Source organism: Kryptolebias marmoratus, linkage group LG1 (genome assembly GCF_001649575.2).
Source record: "Kryptolebias marmoratus isolate JLee-2015 linkage group LG1, ASM164957v2, whole genome shotgun sequence".
Classification (NCBI taxonomy): domain Eukaryota; kingdom Metazoa; phylum Chordata; class Actinopteri; order Cyprinodontiformes; family Rivulidae; genus Kryptolebias; species Kryptolebias marmoratus.
The window spans coordinates 6,881,463-6,909,170 of record NC_051430.1 but is presented as its reverse complement, the minus strand read 5'-3'; the positions used below and the strand labels follow the sequence as shown (position 1 = coordinate 6,909,170).

The 27,708-nt window shown below is 39.9% G+C and overlaps 2 protein-coding genes across 3 annotated transcripts in view; both read left to right on the top strand.

Moving 5' to 3' along the window:
- The first annotated feature begins 432 nt into the window (after positions 1 to 432).
- zgc:113436 (uncharacterized protein LOC503528 homolog) lies at positions 433 to 8,237 on the top strand. Its single transcript, XM_037974816.1, has 8 exons — positions 433 to 784; positions 2,057 to 2,250; positions 2,335 to 2,446; positions 2,548 to 2,686; positions 4,432 to 4,486; positions 4,567 to 4,824; positions 4,909 to 5,025; positions 7,668 to 8,237. The coding sequence occupies exons 1-8, from the start codon at positions 616 to 618 to the stop codon at positions 7,920 to 7,922; spliced, it is 1,299 nt and encodes a 432-aa protein (XP_037830744.1). The 5' UTR covers positions 433 to 615; the 3' UTR covers positions 7,923 to 8,237.
- Positions 8,238 to 16,456: 8,219 nt separating this feature from the next.
- The window catches only part of abcb9 (ATP-binding cassette, sub-family B (MDR/TAP), member 9), a 17,084-nt gene continuing 5,832 nt past the window's right edge, over positions 16,457 to 27,708 (top strand). The window contains exons 1-8 of one of the 2 annotated variants that reach the window (XM_037974813.1): positions 16,457 to 17,764; positions 19,552 to 19,666; positions 21,703 to 21,833; positions 21,944 to 21,981; positions 23,966 to 24,163; positions 24,239 to 24,367; positions 24,468 to 24,656; positions 27,234 to 27,407. In XM_037974813.1, the coding sequence (XP_037830741.1) occupies positions 17,128 to 17,764; positions 19,552 to 19,666; positions 21,703 to 21,833; positions 21,944 to 21,981; positions 23,966 to 24,163; positions 24,239 to 24,367; positions 24,468 to 24,656; positions 27,234 to 27,407 (1,611 nt within the window). In that variant the 5' untranslated portion in view covers positions 16,457 to 17,127. Of the gene's footprint in view, positions 17,765 to 19,551; positions 19,667 to 21,702; positions 21,834 to 21,943; positions 22,150 to 23,965; positions 24,164 to 24,238; positions 24,368 to 24,467; positions 24,657 to 27,233; positions 27,408 to 27,708 lie in introns of both variants that reach the window. The other variant, XM_017433971.3, reaches the window with a different exon arrangement.

Sequence of the window (27,708 nt, the reverse complement as noted above, 5' to 3'; positions counted from 1 at the left end):
AGTTTCCCTCAGTTTATCTTGTGTGTGTTTTTCATTTAGATGTTTAGTTTCATGATTTCATTTAGATTCATGATTTTATTTAGATTATCTTAGATTTCTTTTAGATCATCCCAGTTCATATTTCAGATATTGTAGTGTGGGTTTTGACTCTATATTTTTGTTTAAAATGTTGTAAAGCACTTTGTATCGCTTTGTTGCTGAAAAGTGCTATATAAATACATTTGAGTTGACTTGATTTACAATAATGAGCAAATAAACTAAAAAAATAAACAAGCATATTCCATGGTTTCATGTTTCTTAAATCTTGTTTTAATATTCTGCACAATTAAATACCTGAAACACTTCCACTGATACATTTCAAAATAAAAGATTTACCATGAGTCAGAACGGACAAGTACCATATTTTGTCAATGGAGGGCGCTAAAGTGATTAAAGCTCGACAGAAACCACGTGAAGAAGAAGTTAAAAAAGACAGGCAAGCGCTGCTTTGTGTGTTCATGTTGTAGGTGTTGTGTTTTTTGTTGTTTTTAGCAGCAGCAGTCTGCTCTGCTGCGGACTATGCCGACAGGAGGTCGGTATATTTCTGCCCCTCGATGTTAGCAGTCGCTGTCGGATATGTTCACCGAGGACTCGTTACAAGTGGCGGAGGAGGAGGTGGTGGAGTCCAGCTCCAACAAACTCAACGACATTTACTCTTTCGTGGCTAAAGGCAGCTTCCCCCAGACGATGAATCCTTTACAGAAAAAGAATCTCAAAAGATACGCACAGAAATTTATCATTGACGGTAAGTTTACCCGGCATAACTCTGGCAGAAATGTGCACTTCCTTTTACCTTACTGGTGTCACAAACATTCATTTTTAATACCTACTAATTTCAAAAAGCCTTCCCTATGATCTAGGAATATGTATTTGTATTGTGAATATGGGTAATAGTTTATATGCTTTCAGCAAGTCGAAAGTTTTGGCTCGTAAATCAAACAAGACAACCAATAATTCCCACAGTCTTGAACGCAGCAGCAGTGGCATCTGTTTGAGGTTTAAAGTTTTAGAGATAAACTAATAGTAGTTAATAATTATAGATTTCAATTAAACTTGAAGACAAGAATTATTGAATGTACTTCTACAACTGTAACCTTTAAACTCGACCCGATTCAACATGGCTGCCACAGCCAACTGGCCTGAAAAAAAGGGTATAACTCTGTCAGTTTTACAGATATTGACATAATATTTAGTGTGGCAGGAGCTGAGACTGATTCCCAACTTACACCCTGAGCACTATCAGATTGTGAAACTCCTTTTGTTTAAAGTTTGCCATTAGCTCTTTGAAGTCAAGTCTGCCTGTCTGTTAGAAAATTATTTCTTGAACCGCTGGATGGGTTTTAGTAAAAATTTTAGGAAATAATCACCGGAGGTACATCTACAACTGATTAACCTTTGGAGCCAACCCTATTCAAGATGGCTGCCGCGGCCAACTAACCTCAGAAAACATAAAGATGGTTGTTGTTCTCTCAGTTTTACTTTTATTGTTCTAAAATTGAGTGTGGTAGTAGCTGAGAGTCTTTAACAACACATAATCCAAGACTTACTCGTTGCACAAGATCTTTGCTCAAAACTTCAGCATTAACTGTTTGAGTCAACCCTGTTTCTCTGTTAGCTAAATATCTCATGAGCCATTTGACGAATTTTAATGAAACCCTTAGAAGGTAATCATTGGATGTACATCTACCGGTAATTAAAGTTTGGAGTCAATCTAATTCAGGATGGATGCTACAGCTAATCAAACTTAGCCAACATTAAAATGGCTATAACTTGGTTAATTTTACAGCCATTGCACTAAAACTTGGATGTGGTAGTAGCTGAGGGTAATTAACAGCAAATGCTCTCAGTGTGACATCTGGCTCTATTGCATGAGATTGTGTATAATGTTCATTTTAAGGTTTGACCCAAACAGCTACAATTCCACCATTTTTCAACGTAAGCTGATCTCAGTCATGAGAGGCAGCGGCTGATATGCATTCGAGGAATGCTAGGCCTTTAATTCGTATCTGCATTCCAGAGGGCAAGCTGTACTATGTGGGACCCAAAAAAGATGAGAAGCGGGAGGTGGTGATTGAAGCTGACAGGAAGAGGAAGATTTTCCTCGAATGCCACTTTAACGACATCGGCCATCACCTGGGACAGAAGAAGACCGTCCACAGGATCCAGAGCAAGTACTACTGGCTGGGGATTATCAAGGACGTGGTGGACTGGGTACACGCATCTCCACTCAGCTGCTGTTGTGTCAGCATCACTGCCGCATTCTGTCGTAGTAACCCACAGTTGTGACTGTTCCAGATTAAAGTGTGTGAGACGTGCCAGCACACAGAAAGGAACAAGAACCTGGCCAGGACTGTTCGGCCCATTAAAGTGGACGCACCGTGGGACATCATTGGCGTTGATATTATAGGTTTTTTTTTTTTCCCCACTCTTCTGTTTTTAAGTGATGTTTGGCCATTTCTGCAGAATGAATTGTGGTGATTTGTTGTGCCCTTCTCCCCTCTGCATCAGGGCCTTTCCCAGAGACCCAGCAAGGCAACAAAAGCGTTACACTTATCATCGATTACTTCAGCAAATGGCCAGAAGCTTTTCCGGTGCAAAAGACTGATCCCCTTTCAGTCGCGAGATGCGTCTCTAAGTGCATATACAGGTAAAACGAGACCACCATTTGTGTTCAGGTTTTAGTTGTTCTTGATACACCTTTTATATCAGGATTAAAAAAAACTAACTGACACTAAGACTGTTTCTTTGCTGAGTTTGAGCCCATGTTGTTTCACAGTTTCTCTTGTCACTTTTTATGTTTTATATGTTAAATTTACAGTTGCTATCAGAAGTTTACATTCACTCATTACGGGCATGAGTTTTGTATTATTTTGAGCTTTTAATAATTCGTCTGACCAATTCGTTTTGGTTGGGGCGGCACGACAGATTAGCGGTTAAAGCTGTCGGCTCACAGCTTTGTGGAGTTTGCATGTTCTTCCATGTGATGCATAGGTTTTCTCCAGGGTTCTCCAGTTTCTTCCCACACACCAACAACATTCATGTTAGGTTACTCATAACTCTAAGCTGTCACTAGGTGTGATTGAGAATGTGAATGGTATCTGTCTCCTTTGTCTCTGTGTGGCCCTGTGATGGACTGGCGACCTGTTCAGGGTGTATCCTAACTGCGACCCCCTACACATGAACAAGCAGGTTCAGAAAATAAATAAATGAACAGAATAGTAAAGAACCACAAAGGCTCAGGCCTGTCATAAAGTGGAAACTGCTGGAACACCTGTGGCTCTGTCACCATGAAATAAACGGGAGCTGACCAAGAAATAAGCTCCCACTCCAAAAGCCTCACCCTCAAGCTGGACTGAAATTTGCAGTTTCCCACATGGACGAGTCAAATGCCTTCTGGGGAAACCTTTTACGATCAGACGAGACAAAGATTGAGTTATTTGGACAAAATGACTAGAAGTTTGTTTAGAGGAAGAGGTGAGGCTTTCAAAACTAAGAACACTGCACCAACTGCCAAGCATGGTGGTGGTAGCATCATGCTGTTTTACTGGTCCAGTGCACAAAATGGATAATGGAATAATTGAGGACTACCTTAAAATTTTTCAACCACCTCAAATCATCAGCTAGATGGTTGAAACTTGGACATAGTTGGGTGTTCCAACAGGACCGTGATCCCAAACACAGTCCTGGTTTCTGAGTGGATAAACTGGACATTAAACTAATGGAAAATTTAGGAACTATGCTTAAAAGCTGGTTCCATGCCAGGAGACCAATTTAAATGAACTCCATCAATTTTTCCAAGAGGAGTGACCAAATATCAGCCAGAAGCTTGTTGATTGATACAAAAAAAGCCTGTGGTTGAGGTGCAGCTTGCTAAGAGATATTTAACCTAACATTAGTAGAGACGTATGTTTAAATTTGGGCTTATATGTATAACTGTGGCCCTGTGTGAATGAGATAAAACCTACAATAAAATCAAACTCGTCTATGCAAGTTTAATTTTTTAAAATCCTTGAAGTTGTACAATTCAATCCTGGAAAAAGAACAGTTAAAAAAAATCAGTAAAAGCCTAAAATTCTTATGAAATTCGTCCTCATGAGTGAATGTAAACGTTTCAAGCTTGAATTGGAGTAATGGATATACAGCTTCAAACACCTTCCAAACAAGTTGGGAGGGGTAAATATGTTTTAATCTTTTTTTTTTTTTGGAAACAAATGAGTCATATTTCTTCAAGCTCACAGACGGGGAGGACTGTCTCAACTTTTTAGAATATGTTGAAATGCCGAAATTATTGTATAAGAAGTAGAATCAAACTTTAAAAGACAAAACGTGAAAGAACATGAGAACCTTCTGTCAGACATAAGTCAAAGTTACAATAAAACTCTGTTCCTTCAGATTTGGTGCTCCCAAAATGATAGTGTGCAAGCAGAATCCCGACTTCTGTGACGAGGTGAGACATGTGCGCCAAAACCGTTTGCCGTGATCTGTGTCTGCAGGTCAGAAACGTTAGCCCCGTTTCTGCTCTCTTAGGTGACAAAGCTTCTGGGTGAGAGGTGGAACTTGGTGCACAAAGTTGCACCTCTGGATCAGCCTCATCTCAACCCGCTGCACGACAGCACAAGCCCGCTGCTAAAGGAGGCCGTGGCGCAGATGGTAGCCGAGAAGCAGGCGGAGTGGGACGACTTCCTGGACCCCACACTCTTCCTGTTCCGCACCGCCGCCAACCCCACGACCAAGTTCACCCCTTACTCGCTCATGTTTAGCAGAAAGGCCAATTTACCGAATAGGGTGAGTCTGTGGGAAATAACCTGATTCTTGAAGCGTTTTCAAACGTTTAAATCTTCTCATTAAATAGAATTTCTTTTCACATAGACTACAATGAACCTGCAGACTGATGACGAGGCAGAGCAGGACATGTATTCGACGAAGGAACAGGCTTTGGCATATATGGCCGTAATGCAGGAGCAACAGAGCGCTGTTAAGCAGCTGGTAATTTATTTTCTTTTGCCATAATGGTAGACAGCCATTGGTGGTGGAGCTTTTATGTTTAAAAGCATGCAGACAACACTTGAAATGTTAGTACTTTGTGAAAGGATCCATTTGTGATTGTACTAGTCAGAAGGCAGAACTGTTAGGAACCAGTTTCAGTGGAAGATAATTGGAATAAAACCCACAAATCCCAAGCTTCACCAGTTTGAAGTCTTCAAGAAAGCACATTAGTGCCTAACTTCAATTCAGTGTATTTATATAAAGCCAGTTCATAACAAAAGTCACTTTATAAAAAATGACAAGTCCAAATCTAACTATACAATCAAAACCGATCCAGGTTCAGTATGACTACAAAACAGTTGAATCCAGTGATTCTACAGTTGGATGCAGTATGTCACAAAACACTAATTGGTAAAAAGTTCAGTTTGACTCAGTTCCCTACCCTGAGCAAGCATGGGAGCAATGATGGAAGAACATGATTTCCTTTTTAACTGGAAGAAACAAGCCAACCCTAACTATAGGATATATCCAAAAAATAAAAGTCCTAAATCTAATCTGAAAATTAGACAGGGTGTCAGCCTCATGGACAAAAAACTGGAAGTTGGTTCCACATAAGAGGAGCCTGAAAGCTGCCTCCTGTTCTACTTTTAGAAACTCTAGGAACCACAAGTAAACCTGCTGTCTGAGAGTGACGTGCTCTGTTAGGAAGATATGGAACAATAAGATCTTCAATAGCTTGGTTGTTGAGAGCTTTGTGTGTTAGAAATGAGATTTCAGTACAATATGATCTTTGTCCACTTGGGGACAGTAGAGGAGAACACTGACAGGTTGTTAAGCTAGAACCTTGATTCTTAAACTTATCATGTTATGACAGCTTTAAAGAAAAAACTTTCAGGCCCCCCACTTTCACTCAGAAAGAGTGAAACAAACAGACATTTAACAAAAATACAAAGTGAGGGCTGATGCCATTTAATCCCAGTATTAATAATTGTGTTTTAATCTTTATTGATGCTGTTTTTAAGGTATTTTTCTGCTTATTATCATCATCAGGTATTGTTCTTTCAAAAACTTACTAACATGACGGGGGTGTAACTATTCAGTGTACAGTATCTTTAATTATCAGACACACAAACAAATCTATTTTCATCTCTTGGTTCAAAGGCTCAAATCCAGTCGTGAAAGCGAATCAACCATTAACACTCTGAGAGGTGTCTCTGATTGAAGGTGACACTTGCATCTTGCCTCTCCCCTTGTCATAGCTTCAATCTGGATTATGTGCTGGCTGAGCAGTGAGGGTCCATTTAATAGTGTAGGGGGAAGGATATAGGGTTTATTACATAAATTAACTAATCAATCAGTTAATTTAATTGTTCATTAATGAATTGCACTCATAGTGCATCACCCCAAAAGGGGGAAATTTATAACCTTATTATCAGTCTCAACAAAATCTGTTTTTGAAGGAACCTTGGTAGGCTGAAAATTAATTTGAGGTTTCATGTTTATTAACAGAATGTAAAATAAAACCAGCTATTGCAGATAATGGTTAGTAACAGATCTATTTAAATTAACCTAATATATCATGATTTTAGGATTAAAATGGAAGTAAAATGTTTGATCAAGGTAAGAGAGAAACATCTGGGTTCAAAAACAGACATGTAATGCATTTAAATGGGATTTTGGTGAGGAAGGAGGTTCCAGTGGAGATTATTAGAGCAGGGCCAAACCAAACTTATTTTAACACCCTTGGGTACCAGGACTCATCACCACCATAGCGTATAGTTGGTCACCTTACCGGGAGATTATTTCAGCTTCTGCCGTGATACCAAGCAGGGATGGGTCAGCTGAAAATCAGAGGTTCTGAAGCGGAGCGTTTCCCAGAAGAGCCAGCCTGCCGGAGAAAAATGGGTCGAATATTCCTTCTACAATTGCCTCAGAAATGCAGTTTGTGTGACACAAAAACAATTATTATCTAGACTGAAAGTTTAAACAATAGTTCCTACAACTTTTTATGACAATAAAATAAAAATACGAGCGGTCATGCAGCCTCTATGTCATGACACCTCATCTCCTCTAGGGGGCAAGCTCAGTTTGAGCTGAACAGTAAGAACTTCAGTGTTAAATTAATTTTAAAAACTGTTTGAAGTGTTACATTGTAACAAACTACGATCCAGTAAATTTTCTTAGGAACCACTGGATGAGGTTTAATGAAACTCTCAAACTACTCATATCATTGCATGTACCTCTACAACTGATTCACTTTTCAGAGTCAACCCAATGTGCCACTGCTACTTGATCTTAGCAAATACAAAAATGGCTATAACTCAATCAATTTTACAGATGCTGCGCTAAAACTTTGTGTGGTAGTATCTGAGATTCATCCTCATCTCATACTCTGAGTGCTGACAGATCATTTTGTTTGAGATCTTTGTTTAAAATGTTGCCATGCAAAGCAGCTGGAGTTAAACATTCTTTGAAGAGATGCAGGTTTTGTTATTTCTGTTATTTTCTTTTTGTGTTTTGGACACTTTTCTACAACAATGAATTATTATAATTACAATTGATAGAACTGTGTATTCATTTTCCCACAACTATTCAGTCAAATCTTTTTCATTATTTCTGTTTTGTGTGCGTTCTGCTTCAAGGTGATAGCCAACATGAACGCAGCCTACAAACAAGAGAAGAAGAAGAATGCAAAGCGCAGAGTGCAAAGCCCGCCTCCTCTTGCCTATAAAATAGCCGAGCCCCTGTTTGTCGCCGGAGATTCGCCCTCCCCTAAGAAAGTGAAAGATGGCTTGTATTTGTCATTTCCTATAGAAATGGTGCTGGCCACTGAGCAGAGCAGCTCGAAGGTGGTAAAGACTGAGTTGACGTACCGCTTGGCTGACTCCGAATGTTAGCTAAGGCTAAGGACAGTGGTGAGAGGAAACGTCAGGAGAGCATGACTGCATGTCACCTGGAGCTGCCTGAAGACAGCAACAGACAGCTGAGATCCAGATGATTTGGAGAAAACGGCGCTCCAAATGTACCCGTCAACTGACGGCGCTGAGCATTGACGTTTGACTCTTAGATGATGCAGAAATGTGAATTACTTGACGAACAAACTGCAGTAAGCATTTAGCTTGAGTGCGTTGCTGAGCTTTTTCTCTTTATTTTTATTGAAGAACTTTATTTATTTATTTTACTTTGACATAATAAAATTCTGAAAAGCAATACTTTAATAAAATTGTATTTTTTTAAGCTTTAAGATGTTATCAAATGATGATAAAAGATGCTTTAAAAAGGTTAGTCGCCACAGTGGTTCAGTGGTTAGCCCTGCTGCCTCACAGCAAGAAGGTGTTCAGATCCAAACTCAGCCTGGGCTTTTTGTGTTAACATGAACATGGGTACAGATGAAGTCAGATGTTTATATCCACTCATCATGGGCATGAATGCCTTTAATTTCAAGCTCTTATTGGTCGATTTGAACCCTTTTGATTTCCAGGGTGAAATGAATACAGCTTCTTACACAGGCTTGAATTAACTGTGGATTATCTCTAATCCACATGGGGTCAAGATTATACACAGCCTCGAATATTTGCATATTCCCCCCATTAATATTTGATCATATGTCCCTTACCAACCTTCCCTTTACCCACACACTTTTTATATTCATTAACAAGCTTTTTTGGTATAATTCTAGCTGCATATTTGACCACTCTTCTTAGCAGAATCAATTCAGTTGGTTATTTTCCTGGCACAGACCCAGCTTTAAAGCATAGTCCAGAATTTTTCAACAGTGTTGAGGTCAAGGCTTTGAGGCCGCTTCCGGAGTTTAATATTAACAGGTTTTATCCAACCAGAAAGCAGGTCTGATGTGTTTGGGTCCATTATCCTGGTAAAACACTCAGTTGTTTCCAAGTTTCAACCATCAAGCTGCTGGTTTGAGGTGAAGCTAAAGAATTTGCAGGTAGTCCTCCATTATTCCTTACAATTTGTGCACTGGACCGGTACCACAGCATGATGCTACCACCGCCATGCTTGACAGTTGGTACAATATTCTTAGGTTAGAAAACCTCACCTCGACTCTCCCAAACATACTTCTTGTCATCAAGGGTTAAATAACTCAATCTTTGTCTCGTCTGACTGTAAAGTGTTTCCCCAGAAGGCATTTGGCTCGTCCAGGTGGGAAGCTGCAGATTTCAGTTGAGCTCGAGGTGAGACTTTTGGAGCCGGAGCTTTTTTCTCCGAACCTCCTTCTCTGTGGCAAAGACACTGGTGTTCCAGGAGTTTCCAGTTCATGGCAGGATTTAGCCTTGGTGGCTCTTGAACATCCTAAATGATTTCCTTTTATCTGAATGTAAGTCTGTTCAATGAGTGGTGTCAAACACATTCTTTTTATGCTGACAAACAGAAACTACCAGCTGCAGTCAATCATTATCACTAGACACTTCTAGACCTCAGCCTTGTCAAGTTAAAATACATTCTTAAACCTTCAGCACCGCGTGTTAAAAGATTTAGGTGAAGTTATGGTAATTTTTTTGTTTTTTTCTTAGATAGTTAATGACTTCAGTCAGGTGGCAGTTTCATGCTGTCACAACCTTCATTAAACCAGTTCATTCACTCACTCGAGACCAGAGAAACCACAAAGAGGAAATCTGAATCATAAGAAAACAACCACTTTATTTGTAATTTATTTCATTAAAATAAGAAAGATCCTAATGCAGCAAAGCTGCCTGAGAACAATCTATTTAACCACAGGACATGCAGACAAAGCAAAAGCCCAAATAACACAAAATAAAAGTGTAAAAACCAAAAGCACAGCAACCAAGAAGAGACGACTGCAAATTAAACAAAGTCAGCATCAGTTTCACACCAAACAGGTGGGTGTGAAGTTCCTATTACCAATATGGTAGTAACTCCTGAAATGCAGCAGAAAATCCCCAAGACTACAAAAATAAAAATCCCTCAATACTATTACACAGAATGTGGGGAAAGCTGTTGTTAATAAGTTATATTTCTAATGCTGGTTAGCTGGTCACCAAGCACAACATTCATCCTACTGGGATTCCAACTTGCAACCGGAAGTTCAGTATGGCATCATTTTCAGATCCAAGTCTGTTTGTTTATCTCTGTGTCCCTTTGATGGACTGGAGATCTGTCCAGTGTTGACCCCTCCTCCCACTCAGTGACTGCTGGAGACAGACCCCAGCACCCTGTGACCCTCAACGGAGAACAGGTGTAGAAACTGGATAGAGTTCGGACTTTCAAGGTGAATGGACTGCAGCATGTTTCACACATTCACTGGAAATCGGGAGGTTGGGGGGATTGGGCTGAGTTCCTCTTAACTCTTCATTTGAAGTCTTGAGGGGTAGTGCTCCCTTATGAAATGGGACACCCCTACATGAAGCCAGTTTGCTGATTCCTTTTACATCAACAGATGTGACGAGTTTTTGTTTAGTTTTGTAACTAGTCCTTTAGTTTCCAACAGACATTAACTTAAGGTGTTTTTCATGATTATTAAGGAAGATTGGTAATAATTCAAACAGAACACACCATAATAAGTTATACATTATAACTGAATTTGTACCAATAAAAGATTCTTAAAGGAGAAAACATTCTTATTTGTGTTTCATTGCTAGTACAAATTATAACACTTTAAAGTGTGAAAATCACCGTTTGAAGAGCGGGTTTGTCCTGTAGATTACCCATAGATTACCTTCAGACTACCTCAGATGTCCTGAATTTTATTTATATACATTATATCTTTTGTATCCTGTTTGTCTGCTGCTCCCCGTATAACAAAGCAGTAAACTCAGTGGCCTACAGGCCTTCGTCCTCTTCACAGACGGTGGAGGGTTAATTCAGCTGTCAAAGGTCTGAATAAATACAGCTTATTGTTGGTTTAAATGTTTTCATTCGATTTGTTGACAGAAATCTAAAATCCACTGTAGCTATGACAATAAATCCCTGAACCAGGAAGTGAAGTCAGTGAGTTCTGGAACGTGATGTCATCAGAACATCAGAAGTCCTCGTTCACTCGGATCAACTCTAAGACGGTGAGTCTGCTCTTTTACTCTGTTACCAAATCCAGCTTTTACATATTAAATGTTGAATTACTACATCACTGGTGAATTAGGAAAACAAATTTATTACTTTAATACACACAGAAAATAGTGTTTTTGAATGATTGTTTAAAAAAAGTCGACTTTTAAATAAGTCCTGGGCGATATAACGATACATATTGTGGAGACGATAGAAAAGTGTCTATCGTGATATATTGTCTTCTATCGTCTCTATCGTTTCTGTCATAATTGTATCAATGATTCATGTAAATATTTCATAACGTAGGCTACGACGAATGTATTAGTGTTGTCACTTTACATACATTCAGTTTATATAAGTGATAAATAATAAGAAAAAATAACTATTTTGCGAAGAACCTCCACTGCTTTATGTGTGGGTTTGCGACATGCTTTACGGCAGCGGCTTTCTGTGCGGCCCGGCGGCACACCATATTTTGTGACCCACCGTATGTGTCAGCATTTAAGTCATAAGTGCTGAAAGATGGACGCATGAAGTATCAAACCCGGGGTCACAACAAGTAGAGACAGCTAGCAGGCAGCCCAGGAAGAAAGACTTTTACCAAAACGAGGGGGGGACGTCTGTGATTTGGTTCAAGAAGTCCGACGTGGAGCAGAAAAAGTAATATGCTAATGCTAATGCTAACTCTGCTATTAGACTGTTTTCTCATCTGATGCCAACACAACAAACCTCTTCTATCACTTAAAGAAGAACCACGAAAAAGATTATTTAACAATCTAAAAAGTGAAAGGTCAAGCAAGTTGTGAAAGAGCCGGGGAAAGTTGCGAAAAGTGAAACTATAGCCGGCCGAAGATAATGGAGTCTGTTGTCATTTGATACTGTTACGTCTAACAGGTACATATATATTGCTGCACTAAAATGCAGCAGATCTCATTTGTGAAAGTTCAGTTAAATGTCACTTCGAAATAAAGCTTGAAAAAGGTAAGAAATTAAATGATTTTTTTCATATTTTTCAGAGAATAACTGACAATGTACGTAATTGGGGTATATCGTGATATATATCGTTATCGTGATATAAAATTATCCATATCGTGATATAGGATTTTTTCCATATCGCCCAGCACTAGGTGCCGGGGGTTCTTTTGAGTTTTTCTTGGGAGCTGTTGTTTGGTTACTCACCTCTAGATGGAGTCCTTGTGGCGGCTGGGCTTTTCTTCCATGACATCGTCCTCACACCTGAGATCTATCACCTTGTTACCTGCTGCTTAAGAAGGGTGGACGGCCAGTACTTCGATGCCAGAGTGTCGACCAGTGATGGTACCACTAAGCCCCTCCGAGTTTCACTGAGTTTTTTGACAACTAATTTCCCAGTGATCTGAGAGTAATTAGTTTGTTGCCTCTGTTCCCCTCTCCTCGGGAGTACCTGACTTTGGACCCGGTGTTAGTTCCTGTTTTTTCCCCTCGAGACGTCACGGGACGTTTCCCGTTGTTGCACGAGTTCCCAGGCTCAGCCTGCAAGTCATCTGCTGCTAATCCCGGAGCTCAGACTGGCTGTTCCACCGTTTTCTCTGCCACCTTCACGTCTCAGCCTATCTGTCCGCCGTCCGACGTCAGCCTCTCGAAAACCTCCTCTGATCTCCAGACCAACCCGAAGGAGAGTTCCAAGTGTCCGTGGAGCCCCGGGACCCACCTTGCCCTTCCGCCCACGTCATTAGCCGACGCGACACAAGTAAGTCTTTAAACTTTCCGTCAGCAGTTCCTCGGATTTCCCACGACTTCAAACTCACCATCTCTCCTGTTGTTTCCTCAGAGAGCTATTGCTGCCGATCCGTCCCTGGGCCCGAATGGCCCCGGACAAATCTGTTTTTTTGCAATAAACTTTAGTTTCCATCATTTTTCCTGTGGTGTTCTTGCATGTGGGTCAAATCCGTAAAACCCATCATGACACTATATACATGATTTAAAATCGGTCAGGAGTTTATCAATGTTGCAAAATGAAAAATACTATTCAAACTGTTGAAAGTAAAACATTTCTTTAAGGAATGCACATCATCCACCACCTTTAACTTTATCTCATGTTAAAAAAATAACAGTCAAGAGTAGTTCTGGTTGAATCCTGAAAATGTTATGCACAATAAATATCCCAGAATCTAATGCAAACTGTTAACACTCAGATAATGTGTTGTGAATCACTCTCAGCTACTACCACTCCAAAGTTTAGCTGGATGTCTTTAAAACTGAGTTATAACCCATTTGGTGTTCATTAGCTCTGGCGGTCTTCTTCAATTTACAAAACTACAAACTACAAAAGTTACACAGTTGTAGGTGTACATCCAGTGATTACTTTCTGAGAGTTTTAATAAAATCCACCGTGAGATATTTTGTTAACAGACAGACAAGATTGGTTAAAACCTTTCCATTAACTGTCAAAGTTATCAGCTACTATGAATCAATATCTGTAAAATTAAATGCGCTGTAGCCATTTTTGTTTGCAAAATTTGATTAGCTGTGGTGGCCATCTTGAACTGAATCGGTCCCATAAGATAATCAGTTGTAGATGTGCATCCAATGATTACTTTCTGAGAGTTTAAATAAAATCCATCCACTGCTTAATTTTTTTTTAACATGGCAGAAAAACAAACACACAGACAAAAACATTATTGCCCACCTGTTGGCAGCAGGCAATTAAAAACTAAAGACAGAAATGAGTGTAAAGGTTTAGCTCCTTTTGGCTTTTACCTAGCCTTTTCCTGTTTTTGGTTTTTCTTAGCCTTTTTTTATTTTTAGCTAGCATTTTTCTACTTTTATCTAAGATTTTGCTTCTTTTAGCTAATGTTTTTCTCCCTTTAGCTTCTAGCTAGTATTGCTGTTTTAGCTTTAACAACTCAGTTTTAGGTTATTCTGCAGTCATTCAACATTCAGTATTCACTCTGTATTTTACAAGAATGCAATTTCTGTAAAATCTGCTGTCACTTTAAATAAAAAAGGTGCAGCTTTGCAACAAACTTCATACTAGCTTTACTAAACCAAAGTATATTTGTGTTCAACATCTTTCCCTGCAGATTCTTCAACTCTGATTAGATAAAATCACTGCTTCACCTGTTTCATTTACCATCTGTAGCAGATCTGCACTGGCTCTTAACACATCTCTTTGGTTTCACATATGAGCAATTCCTTAAGACCCAGCTGGCAACCCTACTTCATAATAGGACATTTTGAAACTTTCTCCTTAATTCAAACTTCCCAGAAAGTCGTTTTAATATTTATGTACAGCAGATAACTACAGTTCATAGGAACGATGGTGAAGTTTTTTTCAATCAGCTCTTTGGAGCAAAACATCCTGTACATATTAACACACCTCAGTGATTTAGTCTAAAATATGATGAAATGATTGCTGTAACTTACTTGTAAATGCCTGATACCCAAAGCTTGGGGATAATGTTTTTGTTTGTGTGTGCGTCTGTTTGTAGTGTTACCAAAATATCTAATTTTAAATGAAACATTCAGAAAGAAAACATTGGATGCATGTTTACAACTGATTACCTTTTGGAGTCAGTCTGTTTCAAAATGGCCACCACAGCTAACTAACCTTCGCGGACACAGACATGGTTATAACTTTATTCAATCACTGTAAAGTCTAAAGTAATAATAATTCATCAATGTTATAAAAGCATGTAGAGCAGTTTGAGCTCATTATAAAACAAACAATTCAAAGTTTGAACTCAAAGGCCGAGAACTTCCTGAAGGAATGCATATCGCCCACCACCTTTCATCACTTTTAGACAGACATCTAATGATTACATTCTGACAGTTTCATTAATCTGTCCAGTGGCTCAGGAGGTATTTTAATAACACACTGACACTTAAACACAGGAAATTACATGATCGCCTGCCTTACATCTTTCTATGATGATTCAACATCAGGAGCATGGCTTAATGGTTGTAGAGGAGGAAATCACAGAAGTCATTGAAGAGAACGGCGACATCGACGATGCAGAAAATGTTGGAAACAACCAAATACAGAACCAAGTGGAGCAGCCAAATTCTATTTAACAGTAGCAGCAGCGTTGTTGGGACTGAAAATGAAGATGAGAGGACAGAGGAGGAAGACCTACAGCCAGGACCCTCTAAGAGGAGGCCAAGAGAGAACAAAAAAGACAATGACAATCCTGGAAGTAAAAAGAAGAAGATAATGGGTGATTAACAGGTTTCTGCAGAACATGAAGAGGTAATTTAAACACTGCATCAGGTGTGTTGGAGCAGGGAAACAAGTAACACATGCAAGATAGTGACCCTCGAGAACCAGGATTGGAGACCCCTGCCCTCAAGAAAACCGAGCTGCCGGTGTGTCCCTTCCTAATATGGCGGACCTGTTGACGAATCTATACCAATGTGGCGCTGGCAGGAAATACACGGAACAGATATTCATAGATGCTACAAGTAACAGATGTATCACGCTTTCCATTATTAGAAGCCACCGTGGACACGTACAAGAGACAAGAAGTTTACTTACTTTCATATACACTGCTGATGATCAATGAAAAACCCACTTAATATATATATATATATATATATATATATATATTGTTTTTCATTGATTCATTAAAATTCATTAAACTTCTTGTCTCTCTTCTTGTCTCATGATCATATATATATATATATGATCATATATAAAAACTGGGAGCTGTGTTAGGCAGGTAAATAAAAAATGTCCTCTTTAGTAGTCTGGCACAGAGGGTATGTCACACAATTTTGTTATGGGTGTGTCTATCCTCTGAGCAACCTTGGTTGCATAATGAGTGAAAGACACTGAAATGATGTTATGCCAAGTCGGACGTCGACTGGATTAACAAGGACTGCAACAGATGTTGGGGAACCAGGAGAATCTGATGAGAAATGGGCTACTGTATTGAAATATTTATGGATGAGAACCGAGAACTTCCCACTGTTGGAATGCTACTTTACATGCAAGTCTAGAGATGTGGGAACCATGGAAACTTTAATAACCAACATCCAGATTGACTCAGAAACAACTTTGAACCCAGTGTTCCAACATTCAAGAGAGAAACCTGCTGTCACACCTAGGAATTGACAAGGTACAACAAGGATGCTACGGCAAGGGGGAGCCAGGATGACAGGTCAGGGGGGAGATATCATAATCCTCACATTTAAGTATGGGTACCAAGCCCTGTTGTCTTTTTGACTCATATTCAAAAAGACTTGCATTATTTTTTAAATAATTTATTGCAAAGGTTCCAAAATAATATTTTGACATAGGGCTTTAACTCGCCACCTAAGCAAAAAGAAAAAATTAAGTTCATTATGTTAAGACAAATTAAGTCAATAACAGCTGTATGGTGTAGATTTATTTGAATCTCGCTGTGAGTCCTCTTTGTTATAGACGATCTTTGATGCCGGTGCCTCTCTGACAGGTCTCTCGGGCTCGCGTTGTTTTCTGAAGCCTAACTTAGCTCAGGTTGAGGTAGCGGTGTTGACTGCCCTGACTGTTTTTTGTTTGTTTGTTTGTTTGTTTGCTTGCTTTAGTTTTATTGTAAACAGAGAAAGCATGTAGTTAGTTAAAGTTGGTAATATTACCTCGGACTGGCTGCTGGAGGGCGAGGACTGAAACTAGCATGGGGAAGTATTTTGTTACCGGACAGTTCTCATAGCTCACCGCCTGCTAGCTTGACACAACACAGGTAGTGAAGACAACAATGTGGCGGGGAGCTTACATTGAAGTTATCTGGACTGATTTTATTACCTTACCTGACAATCATTTACGGTGTACAGCTTTACTTTGTCATTATATAGTCGAAAATGTTATGTAACCTATATGCAGCAGGAGACCGGAAGTTAGGTCTTTTACAAAATAAATGTTTGTTTAAATTATGCTTAAAATACTACTTTTTATTCCACACCAATTGTTATCCTCTGTGGTGGTGATTGTGTATAAGTTTAGTTAAGTTTTGATCAGTTTTAGTTTAAGTAGAGTTATATTTTGAAAAGCCTGGTTTTGTTCTTATCTGGGACAGTCCTGACCTTTAACCCTGTTCTGAGAGCCAGCAACCTTGGTGAGCCAGCATGGCTTCTATCAAGGTAACAGTGACCTGCACCGTGTTGTTCATTGTGCTTGACAGCGTCTTCACCACTGTCCTGTACATACACGGTTCACACCTGAGCATATTCACAGCAGATGCTCTGGACTTTAACATCTTTGGGTCCGCCTTGGACCTCTGGGTCACCGTGCTGCTTCGAGCATCCCTCCTGCTGGGAGCCTCTGTGGGGGTGTCGTGGAACAAGGAGGAAGGTCCCGTGAGAGTGGCCCGGTTCGGCACCCTAGTTCTGCTCGCCTGCATGGCTGTGATCACCTACGCTCTGGCCAAGCTGCTGCTGCTGACCGAGCAGGACACCCTGAGTCACCGGCCCTGGTTCCTCAGCCTGATCTGTTGGACCTGTGCCTCCTCCCTCGGCGTTGCGCTGCTCTGGGGCCAACTCGGGAGGGAGTCCAGCTCCGCGAGCGGCCTCGGCAGCAGACATGGAGGGGGAAGGGGTTCTGAGGACACTGAGAAGCTGATGGAGACAGCTGGTGAGGAGGAGCGGGGACAGGAGAAGGAGAAGGTCAGCTCCGGGGCTACACTGGGACGCCTGCTTACCTACTGCAGGAAGGATAGTGGGCTGCTTTCTGTCGCTGTCGTCTTCCTCCTTGTCTCCGCAGTTTGTGAGTGTCCTTAAAACCGTTAGGATTATAACTCTATTAGTCATGTGTCCTGTCCTGTTTGTGGACACTTAGTGCTTTTTCTCCTATAAAATTTAGCGTGAAGCAAAGATCTGTCATTAGTTGTAAGGAGCCAATACAGAGCCATTGTTTTTTTGATATTTTACAAGACAAAAAAAACCACCTGAGGTTGGTTTGTATTGTTAGCAAAATATCCTGTGAACCACTCCACAGGCTTTAATGAAACTCTCAAAAAGTAATAATTGGATGAACATCTGCAACAATATGGCTGCCTCAGCTAAGTGATTAAAAGCAAACACAATATTTGGTCTGGAGGTAGCTGAGAGTCATTCACAACACATCCTCCCAAGTGCTAACACATCTCGCAAGATCTCACAGTATCCCACATCAAGTTTTTCAGGAGGTTTCACCAAAATGGCTACAACATCATCATTTCTCATCATAAAATGATCTTATAGAGTTTAAAACTTTGGAGCAAAAGGCGGCAGGCGATGCACATTCCTTCAAGGAATATTAAGAATATTGTAAGTGTTTTAAATTTTTTATTGTGGTGTCCTAAACAGCACTTAAAACTTGTGAAAACTTCCCAATGACAGTGGGAATGAATATGAATTAGTTTATTATCATCACAAAAATGAACTTATTTATTATACATGAATGGATTATTAAATATGGCAGCATAGTGGTTAATGCTGTAACCTCACAGCAAGAAGGTCAAAGGTTCGCCTCCTAGCCGTTCTGGGTGGAGTTGACATGAACTCCCTGTGCAGGCGTGGGTTTTTTCTGTTATTTTAGTACTCCAGTTTCCCCCCACAGAGCAAAAATATACATGTTAGATTAACTGGTAACTGTAAAGTGTGAGTGAGAGCGTGACTAGTTGTTTGTCTCTGTGTCCCTGTGATGGACTTGCGACCTGTCCAGGGTGTCCCCTGCCTCTCGCACAGTGACCGCTGGAGGTAGGCACCAGCTTTTGTGACCCAGAAAGGAGAAGCGGGTAAAGAAAATGAATGGATGAAGGGATTATTACATTGCTTAGTTTAGTTTTGAATCTTAAATTTAAGTGTTGATTCAGATACCTGAGGTCGGCTCACTGGACATCAAGTGAATTCTATTTAAACCTGTGCACTTCATTATATTTCCCATTACATGGGTTTTTACTCAGAAATATTAAGAAATATCTGCTTGGCATTTCTCTTGGATGGCTCAGAAGTGTCACATTTGCTGCTTGGGCTATTTACTTTTCTAAAGAACCATAAAGTTCCATGTAAATAACTGTGTAATGTGAAACTGATGGCACTGTAAAGGTCTATTAAGTAGTGTTCACATGAACCGGTGTGACATTTTAGAGACTGGAGTTATTTTAAAACTGCAACAGTCCACTTTAGATTTAGCTGCATGGGGACTAGCTGCAACGGCTACTGCAGCTAATGATTTTTCCTCTCCAAATATTGCTTTTTCTGCTGATAACACGCTATTTACACGGTCGATAGCCAACAAACAGGCAAAGATATCCAGGAATGATTCATCTTCTCTGCAAACAGTTTTGTCATTTTCTGCTGTCTGATTAATGGCCTAAAAACCAAAGACACATTGTTTTATGGTAGGAAATAAAGCAGTTTATTACGAGTGAACAATCCCCACATCTAACTACTCAATCCTGTTTTAATTTTACTTGTTTGTTCAGATGAGTAGTAGCTCATAGTTCATAGCTCATAGCTAAATGTCAAATAGATTCAATGTTTTATCACAATTTTATTCCTTTTCTCCAGGTGAAGCCTTCATTCCATTCTTCTATGGGAAGGCTATCGACAGCATCGTGGTTCACCAGAGCATGGAGCACTTTGCTAAACCTGTGGTCACACTGAGTTTGCTGGCTTTTGTCAGGTGAGTCCATAAGACGGCCAGTTGTGGGACCAGCGATGAAGGCTGTGGAAAAATGTGAGCATGATGTACAGTACTGTGGGCCTTGCTGCTAGCTAGGAATTGGGCTTGTATGTCAGGACATAACAAAAGCAAATTCATAGCAGGTAACGAAAAGAGAGAGTGGTTGAGGGAGCAAATTTTAGCGAACAATGACCACCACACTCGTACTCACTCCTAAACTCAGTTTAGAAACGGCCTTTCAGCTGTCAGACATCACACAAAAAGGTCACAGTTGAGATTGGCAATTGATTCTTAGCTACACTGCCATGCGGCCCTATCAAGAAATCCAACTTTATTTGAGCAGCAGTGTTTGTACGCATGTGCAACCCAATGTCTTTTACAGGATTCAGACAAAAGAAAGCAAAGACTCACCCACCGAAAACACATACCCAACCTGTTACGTATACATAGATTTAAATACTCACTTCTATAGTTGCTCCCTAACTCGAATGTTAAGCCAAATAACACCCAATCAAGGCAACCCAACACATACTCAAACCTACTGTGAAGAGACACTGAAGGACGAAAAGTAAAAAAAAGGAAAATAACAAACAAATGGAGCAAACTGCACTTGTGTAACTGAGTGACCAGCTACTAAAAAAAGTAGGAGTTATGGCAGTTTGCTGCTCTGCAGAATACAAAAATTATTCACAAATGGAAAACATTAAAGACAGCTTTCAATATTCCCAGGAGTTGATCTCAAAGCAAACTAACCCAGAAGACAGACAGTGAAACGGTAAGAGAAATTAAATGTAAAAAAAGAGCTCCATCTCAAGCTCTACAGGCCTTAGTTACCAGGTTGAAGGTTCAAGTTCATGACAGGACAAGTAGAAAAAGACCGAACAAGGATGACTTGTTTGGAAGGGTTGCAGGAGAAAGGCAGTTGAACACATCTTAGGTTTGCTAAATTGGATCTAAAAAAAAAAAAGACTTCTGGAAGAACGTTGTGTGAACAGCCTAGACCAGAGGTGGGCAATCCTGGTCCTTGAGGGCCACTGTCCTGCATGTTTTACTTGTTCCTCTGCTCCAATACACCTGGTTTGAATCAATGGGTGATTAACAGGCTTCTGCAGAACATGAAGAGGTAATTTAACCACTGAATCAGTTGTTTTGGAGAAGGAGAAAAAGTAACACATGCAGGATAGTGGCCCTTGGGAACCAGGATTGCCCACCCATGGCCTAGACCAAGGTAGAGGTGTTTATTAATAATAAACAGCAGCACATTTGGAGAAAACTAAACACAGTATATCAGCACAAACACCTCCAACCAGCTGTCAAGCACTGTGGTGGAGGGATAGTGATTTGGACTTGTTGACTCAGGACCTCTGAGTCAACCACAAACCTGTTCACCAAAGTATTCAAGAGTCAAATGTGAGGCCATCTTTCTAACAGCATATACTTTGGTTATATTTGATCCCAAACACACCAGCTGATCTACAACAGAATAGCTGACAAATAAAAGAATCAAGGTGCTGGAACGGTCCAATCAGAGTCCAGAACCTTAACCTGACTGAAATGCTGTGGTGGGACCTTCAGAGAGCTGAGTAGAAACAAATGTCTGCAAACCTCAATAAGGTCATAAGGTTATAAAAAGACTATACAGTTTTATTGCTACAGGTGATATGTTTTATACATAAAGTAAAAGAAATGGGTTAACCTACTTATTTTTTGCAACAACAGTTTCTTTTCACCGAGCAGTAAATAATAATACTGTATACGCCTCTTTATGAGTAAATGTATGCTGTCTGCAGTTTTACTGTCAGCTTTCTTTCCTGGCTTTGGCTTCCACAACAGTGTAGTTTTCAGCTGGTGTTGAAAACTATACTATAAAAAAAAAAAAATATATATATATATATATAAATTCCCATATGTTTCAGATTGTATTTTGTCTTCCTTGTGAGAAATAAGCAGCTCTAGGTCTTGTAATTTTGTGCCAGGTGCCAGCAGCTTCCTTTTTAAATTCAGTGTCCTTTCCTTTTTTTTTTTTTCCTTCTCAGTTCACTTGCTATGGGAGTGCGAGGAGGAGTCTTCACCCTGACATTTGCCAGATTAAACCTTCGGCTCAGGAATCACCTCTTTAGAACCCTGATGAGGCAGGAAATTGGTTTTTTTGATGAAAACCACACTGGTAATGTGAAAGCATCTCATCTGCTTTAACTGAACTGCTCCTGTTCTTTTTTTTTTTTTCTTTTCCTGCCATGTCAGATTTCTCTAAAACATGTCCATGCCGCCCCACAGGGGACATCCTTTCACGCCTGTCAGCGGACACCACCCAGGTGAGCGACCTTATCTCTCAGAACATCAACGTCTTCCTGCGGAGCGCCATCAAGGGCGCCGGGTTCTTCATCTTCATGTTTAAGATGTCCTGGAAGCTCACTCTGGTCACCGTCATGGGGTTTCCCTTCATTGCCCTCGTCTCTAAACTTTATGGCGAATACTACAAGGTGACGTAGTTGTGTCTCTCTTTGATGAGTCATTTTGAAGATACTCACACAGCTGCCGTGACATCTAATTTGACATCAGTTATTCTTTGAGGCAGAGACATTAGAAGGAATTCAGATCACCTTCATTTTTTTACACTTTTATTGATCCAGCCAAATACTACAATCGTTTAAAATATTTTATATTCTCATTAGTCTACATTTAGTACCTTATAATGTCAAGAGAAATATAAATGTATACAGTTATGCAATTTTATTAAAAATAGAAATACTAAAATATCACATTTATAGCTGTATTTAGACCCTGTACTTAGTACTGCATTGAAGCATATTTGGCACCAGTTACAGCCTTGAGTCTTTCTGGGTTTGATTAACGACCTTTAACACCTAGATTGGGAGATTTTCTGCCATTTTTCTTTACAGATCCTCACGAGCTCAGTCCGGTTGGATGGGGCCAGTTTTAGGTCTCTCCAGAGAGGTTTGATATGGTTCAAGTTAGGGCTCTGTCTCTAAGTCCCTCCTGTGTTGTCTTCTCTGTGTCCTTTGGGTCATTGTCATGTTAGAAGGTGAACCTTTGGTCCAGTCTGAGGTCCTGAGCTCTGTGGAGACAGGTTTTCATTAAAGATATTTCTGTACATAATATTTATAACTGAAGCCAAACAGTTCAGTCTTGGTTTCATCAGAGCGGAGAATCTTGTTCCTCACAGTCTGACTCCTTCAAGCTGCTTCCAAGTATTTAGGTCTGATGAGATGCTTCTGTCTCAGCCCAGATCAGTGGAGGCCTCCAGTTTTGGTTCTGGTTCTCCTTTTGGACCTTAGACCCATCTCCACGCAGGGTGTCTGAAGCTCAGTCAGAGGAACCGTCAGGTTCTTGGTCACCTCTCTCACTTCTCCCTCAATCGCTCAGTGTAGTTCTTCTAAAAAGAGGGGGGAGCCTTTTGAGATCAGGTCCAATCAGTTTCATTTTCCTCAAATCAAGTTGTAGAAACATCAGTTTTTTTACAACAGCAGTTATCCAGAGAAACGAGAGGCATCTGAGCTACATTTCAAGAGTTGATGCAAAACGTCTGATTACTTATTTAAATGCAAGTAATTCATATTTTTAAAATAAATTTACAAAACTGTAAAAAATTTAGTTTTTACTTTGTCATTATATGGAAGTGTAGATTATTGAGATTATTGCAAAAAGTGATAAATCAGAGTATATTCTCAGCCTACAGTATGTGGGACAATAGTAGGTAAAATTCACTATGAATTTTATAGGTGCTGAGACAACAACTGGTTGTTTTATCAAGTCAAACATGATCAAAATCAGTTGCGTTTTATATTAATAAAATGCAACCTTTCCTGTATATTTAGCTTAGTTTAGTTTATCTTAGCCCATTTTTTAGATATTGTTAGATTCCTAATTGTTGTTTAGTTCAGCTTTAACTTTATCATGATTTCATTTTGATTATTTTAGCTATTATTTTGACTGTCTTAGCTCATGTTTAGATATGTTTAGTTTCATGATTTTATTTAGATTATCTTATAATTTATTTAGATTATACATGATTGATGTTTCTACTTCTGTATGTCTATATTTGATTATGATATTTTTATGATGTTTGATATGATGTTTTTATCTGTATTTGATTATGTACCTGATTGTTGTTTCTGTGTTGTAAAGCACTTTGAGTCACCTTGTTGCGGAAAAGTGCTATATAAATAAATTTCACTTCACTTCACTTAATTTCTTAAATGCACACTGAAGTGGTTTTATAAATGGAGCCACATGCTAATAATGTCTTAATGTTTTATTTGTTTGTTTTCGTTCCAGAAACTGACCAAAGAGGTGCAAACAACCCTGGCGGACGCCAATAAAGTTGCAGAAGAAACCATTTCAGCCATGAGGACAGTACGGAGCTTTGCAAACGAGCGCGGCGAGGCCGACTCCTACTACAGCAAGCTGTTGGTCATGTTCCAGCTCAACAAAAAACAGGCCCTGGCCTATGCTTGCTACATGTGGTCCAGTTGTGTAGGTGCCTGCAGCTGCCTTGATATGCCGGTGTGTCTTTGTGTTGGTGTGAGAACATCTGTTTGTGTTTTTCAGATATCTGAACTTGCTCTCGAGGTCGCTATTCTTTACTATGGAGGCCACCTCGTGCTCACTGGTCAGATGAGCAGCGGGAGCCTAATTTCGTTTTTCATTTATATGCTCGAGCTGGGAGAGTGCTTTGAGGTATTTCGCCAGTGGCGGCATTTGTTCCGTTTTTCTCTTTGTACACAAGAGGAGAGCAGCAAACACCTTGCAGTAACTCAGTACGCTGCCTGTTTTTCAGAGCATTGCATCAGTGTACACAGGCCTCATGCAGGGAGTTGGAGCTGCTGAGAAGGTTTTCGAGTATCTGGACAGAAAGCCTAAACATCCAGCTGAGGGCACAGAGGTTCCAGACAAATGCACTGGTCTCGTTGAATTTGAGGACGTCACCTTCGCTTACCCGACACGCCCCGAAACTGATGTCCTCAAGGTTTGTTCTGAGAGAAGAAAAAGGTCTCAAACTGTGCTGATAATCACATACAGTCATGGTAAAAGGAAAGTTCACCTGCTTTGAGTGTAGGGTTTTATGAATCAGGACTTAATAAAAGAAAATTATCTGGTCTTCATTAGGTTCTAAAATTATTCAAAACTGACCTCAAGTGAACAAAAACACACAACAGATTCCATCATGTTATTATTTATTAAACAATAAAACAAGGCCAAAATGTAAAAGCTGTGTATGAAAAACACCCTTTTAGAGGTTCAGTCTCATTTAGGAACTGCTGATCAGATGTATTGATGAACTGATCATCATCAGAGTGATCACCTCTATAGAAGCAGGAGTTATGTCAGTTTGCTGCTCCGGACCTGACAGGTGTGTGTTAACACAATGACAAGACAGAAAGTCATCAGCAATGAACTTAGAGAAGCAAGTGTTGCTGCCCATCAATCTGGGAAAGGTTAAAGCTCATTTACAAACAATTTGGAGTCGTCATCATTCCACAGAGAGAAACATTATTCACAAGTGGACAACATTTAAGACAGCTGCTAATATTCCCAGGAGTACATGTTCCTGCTAATTCACCCCAATGGCAGACTGTGCAATACTCAGAAATGACAGAAACCCTAGAGCTCCATCTCAAACTCTACTGGCCTTAGTTAGCAGGTTAATGGTTAGCAGGGATGACTTAGATTTGTGATGCTGGATCTGGATGAACAGCAATACTTCTGGAACAATGGCCTTTGGATAGGTAAGGCCAAACACAGCATATCAGCACAAACACCTCATACCAACTATCAGCACAGTGGTGGAGGTGTGATGATTTGGACTCCTTACAGTCATTGAGTCGACCATGAACTCCTCTGTAGACCAAAGGACTCTGGAGTCAAATGTGAGACCATGTCTGGCAACTGAAACTTGAACCAAACTGAGGTTCTACAAGCTGTTGGGCCATGAGGTGGACTTGATTTTTCATACATAACTTTCCCATTTTGTCTTCAATTTTGTTTCATGATGCGGTGGAATCTGTTGTGTGTTTTTGTGCACTTGAGCTTAGTTTAGAACAATTTTAGAACAAGACACTTCTACTGACCTGCCTCCATTTAAATATGCCAATAGATGTAAATATGCCATGCAAGATATGATTTTACACATCAAAATATCAAAAATATCGTCTACATGTAAGGAAAAGAGAGATTTCATAGAACATGAGTGAGAGATGTGTCTGAATTAAGTAGTGGGTGTAAATACCTTGTGGTTGACACTTAATTTGGCATTAGCGCCAAGTGCAAAGAGGAGTGACGGTGTGTGTGAAGCTGCTATGGTTAATGCAGCCCTCACTTATAGAAAATACAAATAGGCTAAATGGTCAGATACCAATAACCAATTATCCAATAATGTTAGACACCACTTACATGAATCTCACCCTATTATTGTAAATAAATGCAGAAGTGAGCCGATGGTGCACTTCTTAGGGTGAGGGATTCCAAACTTTACTCATGTGTTTATTGACCTAACTACCCAGAGACAACAGGGGCTTAGTAGAAGTGAGAGGCCAATTTATGAAATATTTTCTGATGTACAGAGGTACCAATGAATGGCTTATTCCGACTAGATTCAGGTTCACAAACCTAGTTTCCAACTATTTATTGTGGTAGAAATTAAGTAAATTGAAAAAAAAAAATTGGTTCAAATAATTTTGATCCAATGGTAAGATTTTTACGTAAGGATAAAATCCTAAACCTTTAGCCTATTTAATAGATTGGATGAAAACATGAAAAACATCCCTGAATAAAAACGGTTTGTTTATTTGACAAAACAAAATGTTGACATTTCGTTATTTTATCAACACCTAAAAGTGGGACATTTATTTATTGCTTTTAGACAATTCCATATTTCATATTTTAGCATTGGACATAACTATAATGAAATATAAAAGCTTTTGCAGTCGAATATTATGGGATATTATTATTATTTTTACTGACAGTTAGTCAAACTGTTACCACGGTGATCTAACTGATCAAACAGATCCTCCAGCGAAAACTCTGCCTTTCGGCTCAACACGCAGCTGACGAAGCAGGAAATCTTGCTCTTTGTACCCCTCGGGTGTGTCCAGGAATACTTTTCATGTCATTAACAGACCAACCCCTGTAGAAACGTGCGTACGTCAGCTATGACATTAGAGTGGAGCTGCACAGGTTTCCCTAGTCAGTTCATCACTGATACATCTGAACTCTAACTCTGCAACCGTGTAACATAGGAATGCCAAACTGCACAGCTGGACACCTCATGGGTCAGGGAGGATCCCTATTGATTTCAGGGTCATGGGGTCTAAGGTCAAGGTCACAGGCGAACCCTTTGTGAAAACCTTGTCTGTGCAAACCATCTAATAAAAATGTCTTTGCATCTTTGGGAACTTTCTCTTTCTTTCATAATCAGACTTACAAAAATATTCTGTGCAACAAAATTAAACATTTAAAAGTATTAGGCAGCTATAAAGTCAACATTCTGTACTAATACAATTTTTTCTTTGAGGCTAATCCCCTTCCTTGTTTGTTCCTTTCACAGGGAGTGTCATTTACTCTCCGGCCTGGAGAGGTTACCGCCCTGGTTGGGCCTTCAGGCAGTGGAAAAAGCTCCTCTGTGAGTCTGCTGGAAAATTTCTACCTCCCTCGGCACGGCCAAGTGCTACTGGATGGAAAGCCTGTTAACGACCTCCAACATGACTACCTTCACTCTAAGGTGTGTCAGCTCTTACAGTCATGTTTTAAAAAAAGTACTTTCAGCTGTTAGATTAAACATATAAAAACAGAAATATCCAGTTTATACCCTGAAATGAATAAATATATATATATATATATATTTTTTTTTTTTTTTAAATTCCCTTCTCACCCTCCGCGGGGTGGTGTCGTTTCATCCTCTGAGCTCGGGTCCTCTACCAGAGGCCTGGGAGCTTGAGGGTTCTGCGCAGTATCTTGGCTGTGCCTAGAACTGCACATTTCTGGACTGAGATGTCTGATGTTGTTCCTGGGATCTGTTGTAG